Source organism: Chrysoperla carnea, chromosome 3, assembly GCF_905475395.1.
Source record: "Chrysoperla carnea chromosome 3, inChrCarn1.1, whole genome shotgun sequence".
Classification (NCBI taxonomy): domain Eukaryota; kingdom Metazoa; phylum Arthropoda; class Insecta; order Neuroptera; family Chrysopidae; genus Chrysoperla; species Chrysoperla carnea.
The window spans coordinates 82,015,775-82,041,340 of record NC_058339.1 but is presented as its reverse complement, the minus strand read 5'-3'; the positions used below and the strand labels follow the sequence as shown (position 1 = coordinate 82,041,340).

Below are 25,566 nucleotides of genomic sequence, written 5' to 3'. Positions count from 1 at the left end.
AAATCGATTCAAATTTATCGTCTCCAATTTCGATAAAACTCTGTATATATGGTAATTTTGACCCAAAAAATACAAAAATCGGTTTCATTTAACGATTGGGCGAATAATTCTCGAGATAATACCGGAAATCGATCCGAAATATCGTTTTTTTTGAAAATTACTCGGCCAATCGCCAAATAAACTCGATTTTTGAATTTCTTGGGTCAAAATTACTTTATAAACTGAGTTTCATCAAATTCCGAAACAAATAATTTTTTACGATTTTTTCGAATTTTTCTAAGGGGTACCCCTTGAAAAAATTGCAAAAAATCGATTCAAATTTATCGTCTCCAATTTCGATAAAACTCTGTATATATGGTAATTTTGACCCAAAAAATACAAAAATCGGTTTCATTTAACGATTGGGCGAATAATTCTCGAGATAATACCGGAAATCGATCCGAAATATCGTTTTTTTCGAAAATTACTCGGCCAATCGCCAAATAAACACGATTTTTGAATTTATTGGGTCAAAATTACCTTATAAACTGAGTTTCATCAAATTCCGAAACAAATAATTTTTTACGATTTTTTCGAATTTTTCTAAGGGGTACCCCTTGAAAAAATTGCAAAAAATCGATTCAAATTTATCGTCTCCAATTTCGATAAAACTCTGTATATATGGTAATTTTGACCCAAAAAATACAAAAATCGGTTTCATTTAACGATTGGGCGAATAACTCTCGAGATAATACCGGAAATCGATCCAAAATATCGTTTTTTTTCGAAAATTAGTCGGCCAATCGCCAAATAAACACAATTTTTGAATTTCTTGGGTCAAAATTACCTTATAAACTGAGTTTCATCAAATTCCGAAACAAATAATTTTTTACGATTTTTTGAATTTTTCTAAGGGGTACCCCTTGAAAAAATTGCAAAAAATCGATTCAAATTTATCGTCTCCAATTTCGATAAAACTCTGTATATATGGTAATTTTGACCCAAAAAATACAAAAATCGGTTTCATTTAACGATTGGGCGAATAATTCTCGAGATAATACCGGAAATCGATCCGAAATATCGTTTTTTTCGAAAATTACTCGGCCAATCGCCAAATAAACACGATTTTTGAATTTATTGGGTCAAAATTACCTTATAAACTGAGTTTCATCAAATTCCGAAACAAATAATTTTTTACGATTTTTTCGAATTTTTCTAAGGGGTACCCCTTGAAAAAATTGCAAAAAATCGATTCAAATTTATCGTCTCCAATTTCGATAAAACTCTGTATATATGGTAATTTTGACCCAAAAAATACAAAAATCGGTTTCATTTAACGATTGGGCGAATAACTCTCGAGATAATACCGGAAATCGATCCGAAATATCGTTTTTTTCGAAAATTAGTCGGCCAATCGCCAAATAAACACAATTTTTGAATTTCTTGGGTCAAAATTACCTTATAAACTGAGTTTCATCAAATTCCGAAACAAATAATTTTTTACGATTTTTTGAATTTTTCTAAGGGGTACCCCTTGAAAAAATTGCAAAAAATCGATTCAAATTTATCGTCTCCAATTTCGATAAAACTCTGTATATATGGTAATTTTGACCCAAAAAATACAAAAATCGGTTTCATTTAACGATTGGGCGAATAACTCTCGAGATAATACCGGAAATCGATCCGAAATATCCTTTTTTTCGAAAATTAGTCGGCCAATCGCCAAATAAACACAATTTTTGAATTTCTTGGGTCAAAATTACCTTATAAACTGAGTTTCATCAAATTCCGAAACAAATAATTTTTTACGATTTTTTCGAATTTTTCTAAGGGGTACCCCTTGAAAAAATTGCAAAAAATCGTTTCAAATTTATCGTCTCCAATTTCGATAAAACTCTGTATATAAGGTTATTTTGACCCAAAAAATACAAAAATCGGTTTCATTTAACGATTGGGCGAATAACTCTCGAGATAATACCGGAAATCGATCCGAAATATTGTTTTTTTCGAAAATTAGTCGGCCAATCGCCAAATAAACACGATTTTTGAATTTCTTGGGTCAAAATTACCTTATAAACTGAGTTTCATCAAATTCCGAAACAAATAATTTTTTACGATTTTTTCGAATTTTTCTAAGGGGTACCCCTTGAAAAAATTGCAAAAAATCGATTCAAATTTATCGTCTCCAATTTCGATAAAACTCTGTATATATGGTAATTTTGACCCAAAAAATACAAAAATCGGTTTCATTTAACGATTGGGCGAATAATTCTCGAGATAATACCGGAAATCGATCCGAAATATCGTTTTTTTCGAAAATTACTCGGCCAATCGCCAAATAATATCGATTTTTGAATTTCTTGGGTCAAAATTACCTTATGAACTGAGTTTCATCAAATTCCGAAACAAATAATTTTTTAAGATTTTTTCGAATTTTTCTAAGGGGTCATAAGGTCATTTGGGTCTTTGCTGCGTAGGACCTATCTTGCAAACCGTTAGAGATAGAACAAAAATTTAAATGTAAAAAATGTTCCTTATAAAATATTAAACAACATTTTTTCGTAAACATCACTGTTTACCCGTGAGAGCACAAAATTGAATAACATAACATTTTACAATGAAGGCCTGGTTTTATAAATACCATCGTATTCAGTGCAATTTTTTTAGATACAAATTGTCAATAAACTAACTCTTAAATTTTCTGACAGGTAATAACAAAAACAAAAAGCAAACCGACTTTAAAATAAAAACTTTTCCAAAACAAATTAATATGCACTAAAAAGTAAAAAAAAAATTATAAAATAATGTTGTTAAAGTTATTGTTATTTTTAGAGTCGGTGTCAGCCAAGGAAACAACTCTGACAGAACAGTTTGCTACATTAGCTTAGCTGACACTGACTACAAAAATAACAAGTACATTATATTATCGTTATTTTTTTCTTACTTTTTAGTGCATATTAATTTGTTTTGGAAAAGTTTTTATTTTGAAGTCGGTTTGCTTTTTGTTTTTTTAAAGTTTTTTTTATTTTGTGATTTTTAGTGAATCTGAAGTACCTTCACTAACTAATTTATAACTAAAAAAAGAATTATTGAAATTGGTTGACGTAATATTGAGTTATTCGCCCTCTTGTCGTGCATACTTAATGCAAATTAAAGACTTTTATGGTGTTCTCATGGATGCCGTTGTCAGAACTGGACCAAAATGAAATGGGACCACATGAGAAGCATCAGCTTTCAAATAGATAAAGAATCATTACAATTGGTTCACCCAGTCGAAAGTTCTAAGGTAACACACATTAAAAAAAAAAAAAAAAATACAGTCGAATTGATAACCTCTTCTTTTTTGTATGAACTCAGTTAAAAAGTGTACCCGACTCGTCTAATATAGAAAATTCAAGCTAATTTAAATTTTCTTAAAATACAGATTTCCACTTTAAATACCAGCTAAATTTTATAGAGTAATAATTAGACATACGAAAAAAAAAAGTTTATCAAACTGTAATAATAAACACAAGGCATAATAGAAAGACATGCGCATTGTTCAATATAAATTTATTTTGACGCTCAACGTCGCAACGCTTTTCAGTTATCATCAGTGTTGATATATAATTCCCGCGAAACGAATATATACATATATATAACTTATATTCGAAATTTACTATATTATCGAAGGTCCATTGTTGTGTTATTTAATACTTGACCGGTATTTTTTATTTTTAAATTTAAATTTTGTAATTATTGTGGTTTTCGATTGTTAAAAAGTGAAATATCTTGATTGAATCAAATTTAAAAGAAATTTGAAAAGTTTTATAAAGTTTATTATTGTTGGGATAAAAAAGTTTTTTAATGCGAATTTTATGCAATTTGGATATGACAACAATTGAGCGAATTTTTAGCAAAGTGATTTTTGCTCAAAGTGCTGATTCTTTAAATATACCCAAAATTGTGGATATTTCTTTTTAATGTTTGATTACCCTTTTTTAAGGATTTTTTATAATTTTGAGAATTTTACAGAAGAAGAGCCAATTGTTATTAAGATTAGATTATTAACTTTATTAATTTATTATTTGGACCAAAAAAAAATTTACTTGTTAAATTAATAATCTAAATTTCGGAAAAAGCTTAAACAATCAAAGAGCAATTTTTATAATTTTTTTAATAATTTTTTTGTCCCTTTTTCTGAACCGATCAGTGTACGTGCGGTTCATATGAAACATATAATTTTTATCTCAAACGTTCCAAATTTCGGAATATTTTCAGTGTGAATTGGCTTATCTTGAATAGATTATAAAGAGTTAAATTTGTTATCAGTGCCCCAAAGTTAAATGAAGTTTGTTTCTTGGAAGGATGTCCTGATACGCATTATAAGCACTTAATTCGATTTACCTTCTTGTGTCCTTCGAGAATTCGGATAAATACAGAGTGGTGAAACGTTACAGATTGAATTCTATAATACTTTTCCATATATAAGCAATAATTTTTCTTGTTTTCAAAATATCTTACATTATTTGAGAATTTTTTTGAGTTTACTTGCAATTGAGATTCATAACACCAACATTTCGTCTGCATTTTTTCAAAACCTATTCTCGTGGCTAATTAAATAAGCCACTAATTTTGTTTTTTAAATATAAATATTTTTTTAAATAAGTCATTAAATTCGGAAAACACTACAGCGAGTTGAAATAACTCTTTTGCGAATTACAGCCTTAGCTAAAACCATCCATTAAGACCTCAACATAGTCAAGAAGTCCTATGAGGTCTGCGGTGTATCTTTTAGAAAGTTCTCTGACTGGATAATTTCCCTCTAAGGATTTTGAAGGTATAAAAATTTGTGTCAATGAAAACTTCCCTGTTCTCAGACTAATCCCAAACCACGAAAAGTAAAATTTGGTTAAGAAGTTTCGAATGTTCAAAAGACTAGAAAACAGAAAGTTTGTGGTAGGGGGATAAAATTTTTAAAAATATCAAAATAATGCACTTTGTGTATCTTTTTTTTATTGATGAGAGGATAAAACTTTAATAGGCTTCTATTGAAGTAAAACTTTTGAAGAATTTTCGAACTCTTTTGTCCGCTTTAAATCACAAATATTCAACTTTCGATAGACTTTTCTCTACTTCAAGAACTATATCTATAATAATATAAATGAGAACTATTTATTAAAATAATAGACTATGAACAGATATCGACAATATAATTATGACTGCAAGGGAAGAAATTGGGTGGGGGAGGTAGTTATAAAACCACCACCGTATTCTATATATGAGGGTTTGTTAAACTCATTTTGTGTGTATAAATCAACATAACGACAATAAAAAGTTTTTTTTTTGGTAGTTAATAAGATTTCTACTATAGTTTTAGAGATATAAATTATTGTAGTCATCCATTAAAATTTTATACTTAGACAAACTTCGAGATATACAGGTGGTCTAAAAGTCAAGTCAACTTCTTTTTAAAATTAAAATAATTTTTTATAACTCCCTTCCCCCAACAACTGCTTTCTTACCTTATTTGATTCTTAGTCTTGAAAATCGAAAAATCACAGTTTCGAATTTTTAGAATACAGAATGAAAAACTGGTTAAAATGGATTCAAACTTGCTCCGATGTCCCCTTAATAATGTTTAATTAGAGGATTAGAGTGATAAACAGGCTAAAATTAGAAAAAGAAAGGTTCTTTGTAGGTTTCAATACCGATTTATATCATTAAATAGGCAATAGAGACTCGTACCAAAATTTAATCTATTAGCATACGGATGAATTCTTGTTGACTCCGAGTTGAGATATAGTTATTGAAATAAATACCACGATACTCGAAATAAAATTTTATTTCGAGTATCGTGGTATTTATTTCAATAACTAATCTATTAGCATTTTTTTCAATGCTCCAGAAAATAAATTTTTTAATTTTCGACAAAAAATCAAATTTTAATTTTAGAATTTTTTAGAATTTAATTTTAAAATGTCCACTCTATATAAATGTTGAGCTTAAAATGAGATTTAACTAATATTCAAAAATTTCTATTGATGACGTTTTTAAAATCTGAAGTAAATAATACAAAGCTCGTTAATTCTAGAGAGAAATGTTTAGGAGTGTGAAATACTTGTGTGTCCTGTTCACACAAACATAAATAGAATTAAGACACGAAGAAGTTACATATAATTGGAGTCACTCACATAAAACAGGAGTTACGTCCTAGATGGGATAATAAGAGGATCTGGATTCGAGTCTCGATTGCTGTGTAATTTTTTTTTCCTCTCTATTTATTCAAATGAAAATACGCAATGTGCGTTAATCTATTGAAGTGTACAGTCTCATCCTCATATGTTACGTGGTATAATGTGTTAATATGACAAAAGGTATTAAAACTATCATGTATGAAGGACTTTAACTTATATAAAGTACACAAAAGCTTGAAAAAAATGTAAAAAATTGATTTCATTATAAAAATATGAGGCTTAAACTGGGATTCAGTAGGAAATTATAGTAATTTACAACAATACTACTCAAATGTGTGAAGGAACTTATTTTGTGTTTAATAGTTAATCCATTTTATAGACTACTGTTAAAATTTGAGTTTGCTTATGATTGCCATTTTGACTGCTGAATGTCATAAATGATTTTCCTTATAAAAAATATTGTAAATCAGCCGGTTACTTTTGTGATACCCGGTATAAAACTTAAGATAATACATATATAAAGACCAATTCACACCATACACTAATTTTATTTTCCCTGTGTATTGTTGTATGAAGATAATACTGTACTCTATAAAGGGGTGTGTACCTTATAACTATTTCTTAAAGGATAATATATCCTCCAAGTTAAAATACGACCTTTCTTTATGTCTATTATGAAAACATCACACATTACTATTATGTGTATTTGTAGAAGAGGCAGGACGTATCTTTCTAAGACTCATGTATTCAGAAAATGTTTCGGATATATGAATAAAGATATTCGTTTTTAGAGTTGTAATATAAAATATATAAAGCTTAGTCGAAAGATTAAACAGTGTCGGATTTATTGTCAAAAAGAATTTTGAATGTAAAATGATATTTTTTTTTATCTCACCATTATCTAACTTAAGATTATACGAATACAATCTTTCATGAGAATCTTGGTTTCCTATGATAAATTCCGTTTTTCTGTATTCTGCAAGAAAAGTGCATTTTAATGTGTATTTATATCAAATTAGTTACCCACAGTTACTCTTTATATATAAAAACTTCTGAAATTTTATTCACGATTTTAATTCATCATTTCTAAAAATTAGTATGCTCCAAAAACTAATAGATATTAGCTGAATAGCCATTATGAAAAGCTACTTTAAACAGTTAAAAACAAAAGTTGTTCAAGTTATTATAAAAACATCTATTTTGTTTTACACAATTTGCCGAAAATCGCAAGAGTATGTCAAGTACAATTAGTTGATCTTTATTCTCAACTATAGGCAACTCTTTTTACATTATTGTACTAACATTTTTAAATAAATTTTATTTTATTAATAGTATTCTTTGAAAAGATAATACGAAAAGAAAATTACATTTTATTCACTTATTAAGCGTAAAAAATGATAAATTATTCAAAAAGAATTTTTTCGTTCCAAAAAATATAATGTATTATTCTATAAATTATTTTGAAGTAAGTTTTCAGAGGTTTGATAAAACATTCTCAGGTTAAAAAAAATTTGTTGAATTTTGTGCTCATAGTTTACAAATTTTCTGAAAATTTATTAAACTTATTTTCGAAATATTCGATTAATTAGAAAAATTGCAATAATCATTGCCAATATCAAAATAAAAAGCCTTCACTTGAAATGCAACTTTTAACAATAATATTACACGATATAATCCGCTAATCGGTAATAAATTAGGATTACCTTACTTTGTAAAACTTACGATGGTAATGACATCTTTAAACGATCGTAAATATCTTTAAAAATCAAAAAATTATACTTCTAAAAATAAAATACTTTACCTATAAATCCGTCACTGAAACAGTATGCTGCTTTCTCTCTAGTTTAAGCTACAAAAACTAAGATGTTAATCCCTAAAGGGTAACTTTATTTCATTTTAGTGGTAAAAATAAAATATATAAATATTACGTATAAATTTACCACCCTCCAGTGGTGTTACATTTTTTCTTTGTTTGAGAATTTTTTTTTTTCGAGAATATAAAAAAAAAATATATCTATTTGTCCATATATACGAAATAAATACTTATCTTAATTAATAATGAACTCGAATCATTGAATAGAATTCTAGAACATCTGTCTATCTTAAAGAGTTTATCTATTTTTTTTATCGAATCAAATAAATTTCTTTGAAAAAATTTAAATGTTCGATAAATTGTCAAAGCATTTGTTGAAAATGTTTAAATTTCAGTTCACTCTTCATATAAACGAGTTTGATAAAATGAATAATAAATTTAATTTACTTAATTAAAGTAATTAAATAATTCTAGTTCTTAATTTTAAGTTACTTAATTTAATTTTTATCCGAAAAAATATAATTATTTTTATAATCAGAAATTTAGTGTGTATGGTAATTTTTCCCTAAATATTCGGTAAAATTATTGTAGACTATTTCCAAAAATTTTTGTAATGTCTCAAGAGTTGTAAAAAAGCAAATTACCCTAGTTTTTTCAGACAAACACTGCTATAACTTTTGAAAATATTCGAAAATTTTCAATTTTTCTTAGGGCTTAGGTAACTTGTTCTGTACAAATTTTTAATTAGAAAAATTTCCTAATTAACAAATAATAAATTTTAAAAAAGCAAAATATAGTGAGTTTTTCAGCCAAATATGTAATTTTTTATGTGCTTTAATTAAATATAAATTTATTGAGTAATAACAGGAAAAGAAAAACAAAATTGAACGTTAATTTCTCGATAATCTCGATAAAATTTTTGAAATTAGCGGAAAAAACGGAGTTTCATGCATTTTTTCTGAAAATTCGGGAAAAAAATATATCAGACAATTTTATTGCGAGAAATGTAATCTTCTATCAATTATGAGAAATACAATATTTTTTCTTTGTATGAGTTTTAAAACTGTATGACTTAAAATACAATCGATCAAATTTCTAAGTTGCATAAAATATGCAAAAAAATTGTGATCCCAACAATAATGAATTATTCTTGGAAGAATATTATGAATATTTAAAGCTTAGTTTAAAGCTAAATATTTAAAATATTCTTAATATAACTAAAAATATATTAAATTTAATAATAAATTTTTTCTTTTAGTTTCTCGAAAATATTTAAAAAATATAAATAATAATTTCTAAATCGTTTGAAGTGAACTTTATTTAAAAGTGAAATAAACTTTAAAGTTTTTATTTTCCTAAAAAAAAAACAAACAACTATTACCAAAGGAATATATACAGAGTGTGCAAAATAAATTCCAATTACATAACCCACAAAAGTGTGTAATAAATGCTAATAAACAACACCCTCATCTAAAAAAATCATCCCCTTTTAGGTGAAACTTTGTTGGTGTGCGGTGAACGAATTAAGATAAATGGGTTGTTTTAGTGTGTGAAATTGACGGGACAGATAATTGAATTGAAAAATAATATGAAATAGATGGAGTAAAAATCATCCATCTTTTGATTGACCCACCGTTATTTTGTGTGTTTGTTGTTCGTTCTCGCTCTTTGTTATCCTCGAAAATAGAACAACGGTAGTGTGAGATAGATACAACAATGGTGCAACAATACAATCGCAAATATTTTAGTGGTGTTTCAACACTTTTACTTTTTATTGTGCAGCTGTTCTCACAAGTGACGGTTATATATCCAGGTAATGTGTTATGTCAATGATATATGTATTTATAGTGGAGGCAATGAAGGATGAAAATCAAACAATTTATCAAAATCGGAATTGTTCTTGAGACGTAATATACAATTACATATTACGATTTTGATGAATTTATTTTTTGAAATGTTTGCTTTTGTTTATTTTTTGAAATTATTTTAATTAGAGGACAAAAAAGACTGTCTCGAAGAATTGTGTTCGTAAATATATGTAAATATGTAAAAAAAAAATGTGTAAAAATTATCTAATTATTCAAGGATAAACAAAAAATAATTATTAAAAATCAATTTGATGAATGTAAAATTTTCTACAAAGAAGATTTTTAACCAAATTTTTGTATTTTTGAAATTTTCGATATTTTTGTAAGAATATAAACCTTTGATCAAAATCTGCTAACGTGCTAACAAATTTCCCTCTACCAAAATTTTCATAAATAGAGAATTTCTATTTTACGAAGACAGAACATTTTACTCGGCTTCTGGAATATTCATGTATTTTTTTTTATATTTTTAATTCATTGTTTACACCGTTATAACATAGTAAAAAATATAAATACTGTTTAAAAATGCTGTAATTAAGTGTAAAAAAATATTAAAAAGTACGCGATCTGTCAATTGGTGAAAAAAATGAATTTAGAACACATAATTTACACTCGTTATTATTAAGTTTCTAATAAAAAGCCGTAGAATAATATAACTCAATGTAATACCATGTAAAATGTAAGTAATTAATACCCAACAGTATGCCAACAAATTTGAAAAGCCAGTACTATGATGTCACGTCCGTATAAAAATTTGAAATTCGGTTTTTGAAATTATTAAATGCCCTCACTGAATTTGTACTTTTATTAATTTATTTTTTATCGTTTTATTTTATCGAATTTCATTATTTGCCAATTTTTGAAAAAATTCATAAAATAATTTTGAGTAAACACTTTTTATGGTCTCTATAAATATCATTTATTAATCTGCTATGATTTCCAGAAGCCGAGTAAAATTTTCTGTCTTCGTAAAATAGAAACCCTCTATTTTAGGGAAAATTTGCTAACACGTATAAGATTTTGATCAAAGTTTTATATTCTTACAAAAATAACGAAAAAAAATTTACGTTCATCAAATTGATTTTTAATAATTCTTTTTTATCTTTTCCAAGTTTTTGAAGATTATTAACTTTTTGTAATCATTAAATCGTTACTGAAGATGAGTTTTGCATTTTGGGTCCCAAACTTCTAGAATGAAATTTTGACAAAGTTACATGTAATTATTAAATATTTTTAAATATCCTATATCTTTCAAATAGTAAAAAAATCGGTAAAATTATCGTTCTTGTTTGTGTTTAATGTACAAAAATTAAAACAAATCTCATTTGATGATTGAAAGCAATCCAAGATTTTTAAAAAACATCGTCAAAATCGAAACTATTCTCAAGAATTAAGAAGTATCCTTTTTTAGTCGACTATATATTGATGATAGATATATTTTAATGGTTGAATGATTCATACTATTTCATCATCCCTCGTTCGAGTTTCGCCCCTTTGGTATTGACGTTACTGTTGATAATAAATCCCTTTTAACTTAATTTATTTATGATTACAATTTTTTAAATTATCGTAATTATTTTTAATGGATTTTTTTTAGAGTGGTGGTGCTGTATATTTTAGTAATTAATTAAATTCATTAATTTTTTTTTTGCACAAATGTTTTGGCCACGTGTGTTGTTTGTAATATTGAATTTCAACTGAAGTTTGATAAATGATGTCTCAAATAATCATTTGGACGAATTCAATTTGAAGTTTTTTTTTTTTTTTTTATATAAGATTGAAAATGTTGAGTTAATTATTATACAGGGAATTTTAAAAAAGTTAAAGGAAGAAATAATTTCAATTTTAAAATAACTAAATAGAATAAATTTTTTAAAGAAAAGTTATTAGGTTTAAAGAGGAATATCGTATGAAAAACTTGAATTTAACCTAAAACTTTTTAAGATCAATTCTCAGCTCATAGATGACAAAGGATGGAAGGAAATTTAAATTAGACCGATATTAATTGCAAAAATGAGTAATGAGCAACACTTGCAACATGCTAGTTTATTTAATCAAAAAACTTTTTTTCGAAAATTTTTTTTTCGAATTGTATATTTTTATTAAGTTGAAAATCCTTTAAAAAAGCGTTCCCATATCATGATAATATTTGGAGCTTTTTCGTTTAATTTTTTCCTCAAAAGTAAATTTTGAGAATACAAATAATCCTTTTAAGTCAGTTAAAAGGACCATTTCCGAAATGCCCAACTTAGAATTGTCTCTTCGCAATATATTTACATCAATATTCAAAAAATAGTTATTTCTGTATATCGTCTAGTAACTTCGCATTTTGTGTCCAAATCTTCATGAATGGTAAATTTTGACGAATTCGCACGTAATTACTTACAATTTTTGACTTACAGTGTCCTTAGTTTTTCCTGATGGTTGATAGTTGTCCTGTTTTTCCTGATGGTTGATAGGAATCAAATATTACTCGAGGGAATCCAATTCATTGCAAAGAATGAATGCTTATCAAATACAATTTTCGTTCCTTCCAGCATCCTTTGCACAAAATAATTTTCAAATGCAAAATAAAAGTAATTTGATTAGTCTCTTTGAATTTTTAGTTTTAATTAGAGATATTCTACTTTTGATCTCATAGAAACCCTCTATGTTTTTCGACATTCGCTAGTGAGTGTGTACATTATTTTTTAAGATTATGAGAGAATAAAACAAAAACGAATGAAAAATATGATTAATATAATCATTAATTTTCATAATAATATTAGAAGTAAATATAATATAAAGGAATAAAGCAGATATTAAGTGAAGAAGAAGTGGCGGGCGACGACTGCACCCATTTCTCATAAATTTTAATTTAGAGTATGTTGTTTTATAAATTGCTTTTATTGGATTTTCTATTTAAAAATGGCAGACACTTTTAACTTTTCATGTTTTTGTCAATAATAATATAGAATTATTATTTTAATTTTTTTAAATTAAATATAATTCATCATTTTTATTAAATTTGTGTAAAGTACGCCTTAAATAGCTAGGAAATAGTGCTTTACTGTTTTTTCGAAATATGCCTGACAAAAAATAGTTGGTTTTAATGTATTGTCAAATAATATTATTGTCAAAATAATTAATAATATTGTCAAAAAGTTTTTGATTATATTCGCGGTTAGAGTATATAAGCTTGTAATGAAATCAAATATAATTTTATCCCATTTTCGAAACTGGGATAAAACCCAAAACTCGTGTCAATATAATTTAAAATAAAGTGTACTTAGGAAATAAAATGTTGTAAAAATTATTTTTCAACACCTAACTAAATTAAAATGAATTTCCACCAATTAAAGCTCAGTACAATCAATCCGTACTTTAAGTTTCAATCTTTAATAAGCATACAAAAATTTAGAATTCTCTGCGAAATAGCCGTTGCAAGACAACAGCCTTAATTATCAACTTGGTTCAAAATATAAAATTTTTTAAGGTTAGTAAAATCGCGATATTTTTTTGACGATTTTCTTGTTTGGCGTGTATATACTGTGTTTTTAATAGATCTTTTTTAACATACACAGAAGGGAAAAGAATTTGTTGAATAGGAAAATTGAAAACTCGATTAGGATATATTACATATAGTTTTCTTTACCAAATTTACTTTTATCATTTGAATTTATATTAGGTTTTTGGTTGTACGTACTATATTATAATAAGTAATTAAAATAATAAAAATAATTTTATTATTAGTGTAGGTATGAGTACAAGTTTTTTTATTTTATCTCAAAATTTTTCGAACTTGCGTTGATTCTCAAGAGATTTAATCTAATTTATACAAAATTTGTTTATGATAAAAATAACAAAAATAATACCATGGTTTTATAAATTTTTTGACGTTAGTATGATTACCTTGAAAAATGAAATGAAAATTTAAAGAAATTTAATCAAATTTATTATTATTTAGAAAATTTTTTTCTTTTATCATTCTCAAAAATAGGAAGGTAAACCGAATCATTGAATTTTGGCTTTATTGTGTAAGCTCACAATCATTTAAGCTGCCTTGTGTCGAGCATGGGCTTTCAGACGTTTCGTATGAATTTTTTTATATAAACACCTAAAAGACACTCGAAGTAGGTATATTTATTCTAAGTAGAAATAAAATATTCTAAAGTGGAAGGAAACGTTTTCAATCGTTTGCTCTAAAGTCAATAAATATTATTGCTTGAATTTTTTTAATAAAATTTATAAAATAAATTTCTATATTAAAATCCATTAAAAAAGTTTTTGTTAAAAACTTTCCTGTGTCGTTAAAACTCTTAAAATAAAAATATCTGTAAAAACAAATAAAAATTGATAAAATGATTCCACTTCATTTATAAATTTTATTTATTAAATACTCTTAGGTTAAGGTTGTTCGATTATTAAAAATACAAACTAGAGATGAAAAAAAGTTCGAATATTTTGATGTTATCGATAAAGCAAATAAATTGTAATTCAGAGGGATGATTATTTAAAAACTTATCAGTTTTATATCTCGAGAGATATACAACTGAGCGGAAAATCTCGTAAAAACACGAGTTGAGCAATTTCAGAAGTACGTTAATAATGCGTTTTCATATGTATTTCGTACAAAATTTTATCTACGCCACTCAAATGTAAAAATAAACGGTAATTATAATTTAAAATTTATTATTATTTATTGAGAAAATTACATAATTAAAAAAAATTATTAGTTTAGATTTTGACAGTAATTTATCGATTTTGATTTGTTGAAATTGATAAACTATATATTCTTATAGGGAATATTCCTGAAATTTAAATTTGGTTCAATACCATAACTTTATTGGCTGGTCATTTCAACTAAACTATTATTTTAGTAATTAATATCTTTTTAATTACTTAAAATTAATTAATAAAAGTGCAAATTCAAAGAGAGAAATTCAAAATTTCTAAAACGGAAATTAAAATTTTTAAAACGCACATAACGTCATAGTATTGGCTTGCAATTACTTGTCAAGTTCGTTGACATACTGTATGGTATTAATTACTCATATTTTGTATGATATTACATTGAGTTATATTATTCTATGACTTTTGATTAGAAAACTTAAATATAACGAGTGTTAATTCTGAGTCGTAAATTCATTTTGTTAAAGTTTAAATTATACATTGAGCTGTCACCAATTGACAGGTCACATATTAATACGTCATCAGCAGAGAGCACCAAAAAATCTGCGTTTAAATATCTCAAAATTATTCTGTATTTTAAATATTTTTTTACACTTAATTAACGCATTTTTAAACAGTTTTTATACTTTTTACTATGTTATAACGTTGTAAACAATGAATTAAAAATAATTAAAAAATACATGAATAATCCCTATTTTTATGATGGTGAGAGCACAGGTTAGTTTTCTTATTTGTACAAAAACATTATAAAATAATGTAAAATAAAATAATTCGTAAATTTTTTTTGGGTAATTGAATACCCTCAAAAAACTTTATTTATTTCTTATTATAAAAGAATATCAAGTCAATATCATTAAGGAAATAATTAAAATCTATTAAATTCAATTGATAGATTGAGTTCTTTTTTATTTTTTGTTATTTTATATTTTAAAATATTTTATTACCAATAAAATAACATAAAAATTTCCTTGTTATTAAAATCTTGTTAAAAGAGCTTTTATTTCAATTTTTATTATTACGTTGTATTATTTTTATTTAAATAAATATAAATGTGACTCATTGTGTATAAATAAATGAATAATATTAAATAATTTTAAGTATTATTTGTAATTATAAACAAATTTATTTATCGTAAAATTTATACTTGGGGGCAAAGAAATCGAACCATTTGATACATTCATTTATTATTATAACTGTTCATACATGTTCTAAATAGAATTATTCTATATTCGTATTGTTTTTCCAAAAAGGCTTTGTTGAGAAAGTTTCTGTTAGGGAAGTAAATTGTAATCGCTGAAAAATTAGGTATTAGAATTTTCAATAGAAATATCTTGAATCATTTACAGAGCATTGTTGAATTTTTTTTTTTTCAGAATCATAAATTTCAAGAAACAGTGAAAATTTAAAATAGTGTAACCTTTTCAAAATTAATCATGTGTCTTTTAATCACGCAATTAATTATTTTCATCATGCCATTAATTATTTTGCTCTCGAAAATTGACATCTCAATCAATATGAAAGAAAAGGTATGAAGCTAGTTTTAAATAAATTTAAAAGGTTTTCAGTAGTTTTTATAATAAAGATTATGGAAATAAAATACATTTACCTAAATACTTTTTTTTAATTGATTGATTGATTGATTTTTTTAATAATTAAATCATTATTATGTTGTGTACCATTTTCGTTGTTCACAAGTGTATGTATACATAATTTTTATGTATAAATTTTCATTTTAGTTTTATATTATTATTTTTTGTGTTATGCATTACTCGCATAATAAAAACTATGATTTGTATATATTAACATATCATTAAATATTTCCGTCATTATTATTAAGTTGTCATATTTATTTTATTTCTATAATATAAAGTTCAACATAAAAAATATTAGTGTATATTATTATTTTGTGTGAAGTAAGGGTTTTTTTTTGTTTAATAGTTCAATTAGTTTCTGATGAAAAAATCAATTTAATAAATTAGTGAAATATGTTAAATTTTAAAATATATTTTTTATAGGCGTTAGGCGCTATGGTGCCACAGATAGACACACTCACAGAAACACACACACATAGCGGTCAAACTTATAAAACCCTTTTTTTTTAGTTCGGAATTTAAAAAATAAAAATGATACTTAATAATAATTTTTAATAAACTTTTTATACTTATATTTATCATTTTTTTTATTAAGTTTATGCTTTCGTTTTGTAAAAGATATATAAAACGATCGTTAAATCTTCATAAAACATAATTTAAATTACTAATACCTTTTTATAAAATGGAAATTGCATATAGAAACGTCGCCAGAGGCTTTTTACAACAACAAAACAAGGAAAAAAAGTAGAAAATCCATTTGATATAAAAATTACTTCACATATAAAAGCATAGATTTTTTTTTTAAATGCAATATACTTGTTTGTACGTTGAGAGAGAGTATGGTTTGTATACTATGAGCAAGTTGACATTACGTAGAAAATCACTGAGTACAGCGTACAGTGGAGTCATAATCGGAAACGTCAAGTAATTGGAACATTTTTTGTGTGCCTGCGTTCTACTAATCACTCAAAAATGATTTTGTTTGTTTATGTACATGTTACAGGAATGGTCAATAGTTAGTAAGAGTTGACTCTTTCTAGGAAGAGTAAACTTTCTAGGAAGAGTAGAAAATGAGGTATATAGAAGCAAGTTCTCTGAGAAAACTGAAACAGATATGAGGTACGGTCTAAAATTTTCTAAAAATTGTCTTTCTGAAAACATGGCTTCAGGGACACTCTCCTCTATATACAGAGTTGTTCACGTTATACGACACGAAAGGTTATGCCTAAGCGGCTTGATTTTAACAAAATTTTCTTTCACGAATAGATGAAGAATTATTGGTTGTACATTTTAAATTATTTTCGTAATATGTAGGGTGACCGGAAACGTGGAATGTATCAAAGTTTTATTTTTTTTAATGAAACACCCGATGTATTATTTCACTTTGACTTCACCGTTTTCGAAATATTCTGTATTTTCTGTAATTATAGTAGCAATGTTAACGTATAATTTCTCAAAGCTTATATCAGTTTTTCAAACCAAATTTAACTTGGAGTCTACTAATCAACTAAGTTGCTTATCGCAACTGTGAATAATTTAATTACGTATACAGCTTGTCCCAAAAGTATTACTAAAGAATTACAAGTTTTCAACGATATAACTTGTTAAACAGGATTTATAGAAATTGTTAACTATCCTAACTGTTAACTATCAAATATCATCTACTTTCCTATAACTAACTGTGTATGTTTTCATGAGAAACGCACATTTTTAGAATGGAACTGATTTTAGCAAGCCGTTTAGCCATAATGTTCCGTGTCGTATAAACAACACTGTATAAACAATGTTCCAAAAAAAAAAAAAAAAAAAAACTGTCGTGGATTGTCTTGCAAACGTGATTTACACTTTTTTTTTTAAATGTTCTATTTCCGGGACATAAAACTATGTGGTAATTGCTCACCTGGAAATTGTTGTTAAATTTGTACACTCCTGAAGAGCTTGTATGAGGTTGCTAATACATTTTAATGCTGAAATGTGGAGAAGAAATAATAACAACTAATTGACGTCTTTAAATCGACTTTCGGAGGGCAATTAGGTGTTTGTGTAACCAAAGTAATATATACGAGATGGTGGAAATCACCAGTTCGTTACAAGCTCATAAACTTTTCATCTCTCCGAACTTAATGTTACTATCTGAGAATCATTCCATGAAAAAAATAATTCATTATTTATTATTATTATACTTTAAAAATTTTTTACAATAAATACTAACTGAATTGGAAATATATTTTTATATTAAAAATACGTAACTTAAGAACCAACCGAACGATAATAATAAATATAAATAAAAATATTAAAATATATGTATAATAATATTAAAAACTTTAAATATTATTATATAGATTTAAAGTTATTTTTTTTTGTAGTTTTATTTAAAAAATATAATATTTTCTTGTTATATTTTATGAAAAGAACTAAAGTCTGAGTATGTTTTAAATGACTGTAATAAATATAATAAATGTTTATTAAGGCTCCATAACATACATTGAGCAAGGAAAAGCATTACTTACATGGGATTTATAATTTAATAAAGCTGGGCAAAACTATCATTAAATTATATAGAAGTTGAAGCGTTTTTCATTAAGAGTGATCGAAATGTTCATTTTCCCAGCTTAAATTAAAAAAATTATAAATGAGATATCATTAGAATTGTATATTTTTCTTAAAAAACCTCATAAAATTATGCTCTTACATACGAGAACAGTGTATAATACTAAGACATTGTATCAACATGAATTATCAATACCTACACCCATACAACTACAAATTTATAAATTTTTTTGGGTGTGTTTTCTTTTTAACAAAACAAGCAAGAACCGATTTTTTAGTACAAAACAATTCTTCATAAATTAATGTTTCAATACACAAGAAAAGTAAAAACCCTTTTCGAGATACATAGGAAAGTATCTATTTTTTTATACTCGGTATACCTCCAGCATGAACCTAAAAATTCAAAAATCCAGTTCCAGAAAATGTTACATCGAGGTGTCCAAAGAAGTTGCGATTTCCATTGGGTTGATGTTAGATTATCACAGAAATTGCCTTAAAATCTTTTCTCGTTTAAATTAAATTTTTTTTTAAAGTGATATCTAATACAAAAATTGTTTAATTTAAGTTTAAAGCTTTCACACTCTTAATGGAAAACCCGCTATAAATAGATAAATTTTATTTAAGTTGTTGATATGAAAAGAGAATGTTTTTTGTTATTAAAAACTGAATTTTGTTTCTTATTTATAAAATGATTTTTAACGAGATTATACATTTTTACGTAATTGAGCTTTTAAAACTAAAAATTTAAACGGCGACTGCGTATCCTGTTTTAGCGTATACTGTTTAAAATGCAGTCTGTTCTCTGGAATTCTCAAAATAGAGATAGTTTCGAGGGTTGAAAAGGTTCAAAAATATCTCTTCTTCATAGTTAATAACAGAGAGATGAAAATTTAAATTGTAATATTATTCTTTTTAAAAGCATTTGTTTGAACAATACAAACTAATGGCGCCCCTCTCTCCAGTATTTGATATAAATTGTTAAAAAAACTCACTAATAATAGGTGGCATTTTTTGTCTCAAGATAGACATTCCGGACTTATCGATGAACGCGGATTGGTTTTAATTGGTTTTAGTTTATCTAAGCTTCATATAAATAAAATTTCAAATTTTCTGGATCACTTTCATTTTATCGATATCGAAATACCTTAACTGTATTATGCCATATCATTTGTTTCTGTTAAAATCGTCTAAGTGATGGCATTAATTCAATTAAAAAAATTGGCAGTACCATTAAAAAACGGCCCAAGTAATTCTGCTAGAAACTCTTTCAGTTCTTAAATACGCGATTACGCGCCGAATAAACCCAGTCCCGTGTTAATGTCATAACTGGTTCGCGAATTAATCGAGGCGAAATAATCCGAACCAATATTCGCACATACGCACACACTCTCACATACACACAGACATCCCATTGAAAAGGTTTAATTCTGATATTGCGGACTTTAAACCGCGGAAATATGTAAAACTGGAGATTTTCAAAATCGGCGTCATTACATTAACTTCCCCTGGGAAGTTAAAAATGGATAATATTGACAATGAAAAAACTACTTATTCGCAATTAATATTCACACAAATAAATATCAAATTCACGTTTTTTTTTATTTTTCAACTTGTAAAAGGCTTTGTGTAATCAAAGGTAAATAACTTTTATCCTTAAGTTAAAAAGATAAAAAAAAACTTGGAGAGATATACGTACTAAATAGTAGATAGTTAGTATTTCAAGACGATTTCGGATTAACATCATCTAAGCTTCTAGTTTAAAGTTTATCTAAGGATGTTTTATATAATAATAAAAGCACCAAACGATAATTACTTCATTCTAAAACTATGCACTTTATACCATATATACCTTATATGCTGCTCTAGTTTACCAAGCCCCATTTACATTATTAATTGCACTATTATTTATCAACTATTATTATAGTCCTGAAGAGAGACTAGTTTTAGTGCATACATACATGCATACATACATATACATGCTAGGTATTCAAACAATAGAATTTAATTGAAAATATGTACTAGAATTAAATATTTAATAAAAAGAAATCGTTATTCTAGTTTATTTTTTATATTTGATGCATTCTCTGTCTTTAATTTTACACATTTTACAAATTTAAATTGTTTTGGGACAACCGATGTCTTAAGGTATTTCGATACCAAAAATGAGAATGTTCCAAAAGATAGAAATCCATAGAACATTCCAGAATGTTCGAGAAAATTCTAGAAAATTCGACAGAAACCCATGGAACATTCCAGATTGTTCGAGAAAGTTTGATAAAATTCAATAAAAATCTATACAACATTCGAGAATATTCGAGAATGTTCTAGAAAATTCGATAGAAATCCATAGAACATTCCAGAATGTTCGAGAAAATTCTAGAAAATTCGATAGAAATCCATGGAACATTCCAGAATTTTCGAGAAAAATCGAAAGACATTTGCGCCAGTAGCGCCATCTAGTGAAAATTGTACTATTGATAGTGGCGCCATCTATTGAAAATTATTAGAACTATTTTTTTAATCTATTTTCTATGAATTCCTAGATCATTTTTAATTCCACCCCCACCAAACTCCCTTATTCACAATGCACCCCCACCAAACTCCCTTATTCACAATGGGAGCCTAAGGGCTACCCAATGACATAATCCCCTACCGAAGGTCAATGGTTAGTTTTAGGGAAAATCGGGGACATACAAACAAACACTCTCTTTTTATATATATAGATTACACCAAAGATTTGTTTTATTTATAAAATAATCATCCTTTTATACGTCTATTGAGAAAACTTCATATCGATTCTCTGTACGATTTAGGAGAAACAAACTATCAAACTCAGTGTTTTAACCAAAACAAAGTTATCATTTTTATGCAAAGTTCTTAATTTTGATATGATTAAAAAGCTTAAAACTTGAGGAATATTATTGATAACAGTTGTTTATGTCAATGGTAACATTTTAAAAGCACTTATTGACTAAAATGAATTCGTCATATACCACCATGCACAAAGAGCTGTTTTTATTTAATAAATAATTCATTGTAATACGTAGAGATATTCGACTTGAAATGTATACAAAAGGCGCACTAAATACACATTAATTGACACACAAAATTTCAGTTTTTTGCTAACAATTTCGTTTTGGTATTGGAACACCTTAAAAAAGATCTATGATAACAGGCTTGGATTAGGCTTAAGTAGACGAAGAACAAATAGATTGACATTAAAAAACCATGGTAATTCATAATAATACTATTCAAATGTATATATATGAACTGTCTAAAAAAATTGTCTACTGTTCTAATGGTGTTGCCATTCAATAGCATAGTGATAAGGGCCAACAAAAATTGTTGGCCCTGAACGCAGGATATGGATATAAATGAAAGTGAGTGGGGGGTTTTATTTAATATCCAATAATATTATCCTTAAACCAATAATAATTTGTAAAATAAAAAATTTTTACGAAAAGGATGTACATACCCTGAGTTTTACAGCACTTATAGAAAAAAAATTTATAATACACACTTCTCGTGTAAAAAACTTACTGAACCTTAGCACAAACTTACAATGGGTAAAAACAACACAAGGTTGAAAAACATACAAAGTATTTGTATTTTAGGTTTTTTTTAAGTATAAATAAATTCAGATTGAATTTTCTTCATGGAAGAAACATTCTTATATGAAATTAGATTGAAATGATATGAATACAAAAAACGAACTACATAGAATTAATAATAATTGATGGAGAAAATTTTCATTACAAAGATTGTTTGCAATAGTTTTGTTGTGTGAATGTTTACAAATAAAACTTTGTAGGGTTTTAGTATTCCTATGGGAAACAAACAAACAACAGAAAACATTTAAAATAATGTCTTTTCATCATTTTATTAGATATATGGGTGAGTGAGAATGAAAGATGTGTTTCTTATAATAAAATTTGTTATATAAAGATAAGATAAAACATACCTTATTCATCCACTTATCATGATGTCTAGTTAATTTACGGTATGTAAATCTGATAATTGATGCTTATAATTTTAGTTGATACCCGTAAACTGTCTGCTCATTCTAATACCCCTTAGTGTATATAGTCCTGCCAATGAAAATTTAATTGTAGAATGTAACCATCTTTGCAACAAAGTTTTCTCGCTTGTATTATTCATACCAATTACGAAAATGGGCTCCTTTTGATCTGCCAGCGGAAAATGTCCAATACAGACGTTTTCGATCATGTAATAACGTTCATAGAGATTTGAGGTTGTGACCGTTGATGCAAATTTCTAAGCATTTTATTTTAAGTGTGTGATTGAAACTTTTTGCCTTTTCGATGAACATGCAGACGAACTAGGATAGATTGTAGGACATGGTCTTTTGTGTAAATGGTCATTATCATACTGGAAAAATCCCTTCTGTTGTTATATCTTTCCATTCAAATAGCATTTTTTCGAGTCCTTATAGCAGGAGTTTCAAGATAAACGAAATAGGTATCTTTAACGTTTCTAAGAATGATAATGTTCTACAAAGTATTCTCATTTTTCTGCATGTTATAAGATTGGCGAAGCAAAATAGCAACAGAATTAGACGCCAAAGCAAGTTGTTATATAATCGAGAATATTAACATTGGAGATGTACCGTTGACAGGCATAGAGGAGGTTCTTTTCGGATTCAGTACGGTTAATATAGCAGGAAGAACTATGCCGTAAAGGTTGTTATATCACTTTCCTGAAATTTTACTGGTCGGCGAACTATAAACAAGATTTTATCAAAAAAGTAGTAAAAGGTTTTAGTGACTTTATATACCTCTCTTATTTGGTGATATAAGACGACTATTTTATAATACATTGTTTATATAATTAGTAAGGCAAGTGGTTTTAAAAGGTTGTTCTTCGGTAAAACGTCTAAGAAATGTAAGGGTTATAATTTTCCAACGGGTTGCAATTTACCCGATTTATTCAAGAAACAAACGAACTAAGAAATACTTAGTTAAAATCTTTTTTGATCGATTCGTCATCGATTTATGTCACACATCGCTTTTGGAGTTTAATTCTTTGCTATAATATACACGCAAGAAATAGAAAATATGATTTAATACAAAGTTTTTCATGAAAAACTAAAAATGAATAACACGTTTGCATTACACATGTGTATAAACTAACTACATAGGATGTGCTTGCATAGGAAAAGAGTTATTCGTACAGGCACTTAAATGAGAAGAAAGTGTTATATTTTATTGAAAGGTTGCAAGCGACGAAGAAAAGCCGTCGGTAAAGTATAAGAGATACTATAATATAATGACTATCCTACCTAAGCAGTATAAAAGATAGAAGTTATAAAGTCACCTATGTGTTATTTACTAAAAGTTCTTAAAATATTGAGGTTGGAATTACAGTTAATTTTTTAAGCAACTCAATAAAAGGCCTAGAGCAAGGATGTGCATTTTATCCTAATTTGAAAATTTGAGAGGCTTTTACCGGCATCCTTTACTTCGATCGTTGAGCAAAATCTTTTTAGCTAGTATTTTTAATGACTGGGGGTAATATTTAATGCGAATAAATTAGCATGTATCCATGCTACATTATGTTGTTAGATTTATGGTACATTACTTTGCGTATATGAAACTTAAACTCCTCAAAATTTATCATTTAAACTTAAATATGGTATAACAACTGACTAGCCAATAACCAATAACCAAAAGCATCCAGTGAGACCCTATAGCTTTTCGAACATAGCTCAGCAGAAATCTGGATAAAGAGATCGGACATAGTGCTTGACGTTATACACCATGTTTGCCATAATAGCTTAATTCTTAATTCTGTTATGCTAGAAAGAGATATAACTAAATGGTTGGCGGGTTTTATCTTTTTTACATTTATTTATTTAAATTTTATTTAAATTTTTAGTTAACATTATTTTTTCTTGAATGCTGTTTGTCTCATGAATGAGCCATTATTAAAGGAAAAAAAACAATTTTCCTTATTATCAGCTTATATTTTCACCTTTAACATTTTTTAAACTTCCAGTATGTATAATACGCTTTGTATGGGATATATAAAATGTTACACCTGTAACAGAGTCCTACTGTAATAGTGTACGTAAGTATTATTACATAATTCGCTTGTTTACTTATGTACTTTATGCTTCTTTCTTTACTACAAAGAAACTACTAACTGTCTTCTTTATACAATGTATGTGGGGAGGGGGGGTTAGTGAGAGGATGGAACGACGATGGGTTTATACGAAAGAGAATATTATCCATCTTATGCGAAGTATAAAGACTTTGCTGGCTTTTGTAGATTTTACTTAAGATAGTACGAGCACTATACCTAGTGGGGATTCGCCTTCAACATCCCATGTAATTAAACAAGTAGCAAAATACGCCTACAGTTCAGGCGGAGACAAACACTGCCAAGGAATCCAAAAAAGACATTCGTTTTTTTTCTACCGCTGAAAATTCTCTTCCCTTTATTTTTAAGTTTTTCTGTTTTTCGTATCCAATTATTATTTGAATACGCGAACAAATTTTTTTTAAATTACTTTTTTCTTTTATGAGTACCGAGCTCAACGGATATTCAATAATTTTATGTTTTTTGTCCAATTAAAAAGTTTAAATTTCTTTCGCAGTACAAAAATTTTCACCCCTAAGACTTCTTAAGGCGCGTTGGACGCTTTTGAGATGGAGAAAAATCAATGAACTTGCATAACCGCCACGCGGTGACGGGGTCCCAACTACCATCCAAAAAACCTTTGAAAACCAACCCAGTCAAAATATTTTTTTAATTAGTCATTTATCATTATTGAATTTACAAATTATGAAATTTTAATTATTCATATTACACTTAATTTAAAAATTCTTAGAAAAACCCAGTTATTCCAAAGATTGAACTTTTCACTTATGTCGACAGTCCCCATGACTGACGATCAT

General features: G+C 26.9%; 1 protein-coding gene across 1 annotated transcript in view; it reads left to right on the top strand.

Moving 5' to 3' along the window:
• Window positions 1-9,359: 9,359 nt before the first annotated feature.
• LOC123296297 overlaps window positions 9,360-25,566 on the top strand; it is a 743,564-nt gene continuing 727,357 nt past the window's right edge. The window contains exon 1 of the mRNA XM_044877758.1: window positions 9,360-9,781. Within this exon, the coding sequence (XP_044733693.1) occupies window positions 9,685-9,781 (97 nt within the window). The 5' untranslated portion in view covers window positions 9,360-9,684. The remainder of the gene's footprint in view (window positions 9,782-25,566) is intronic.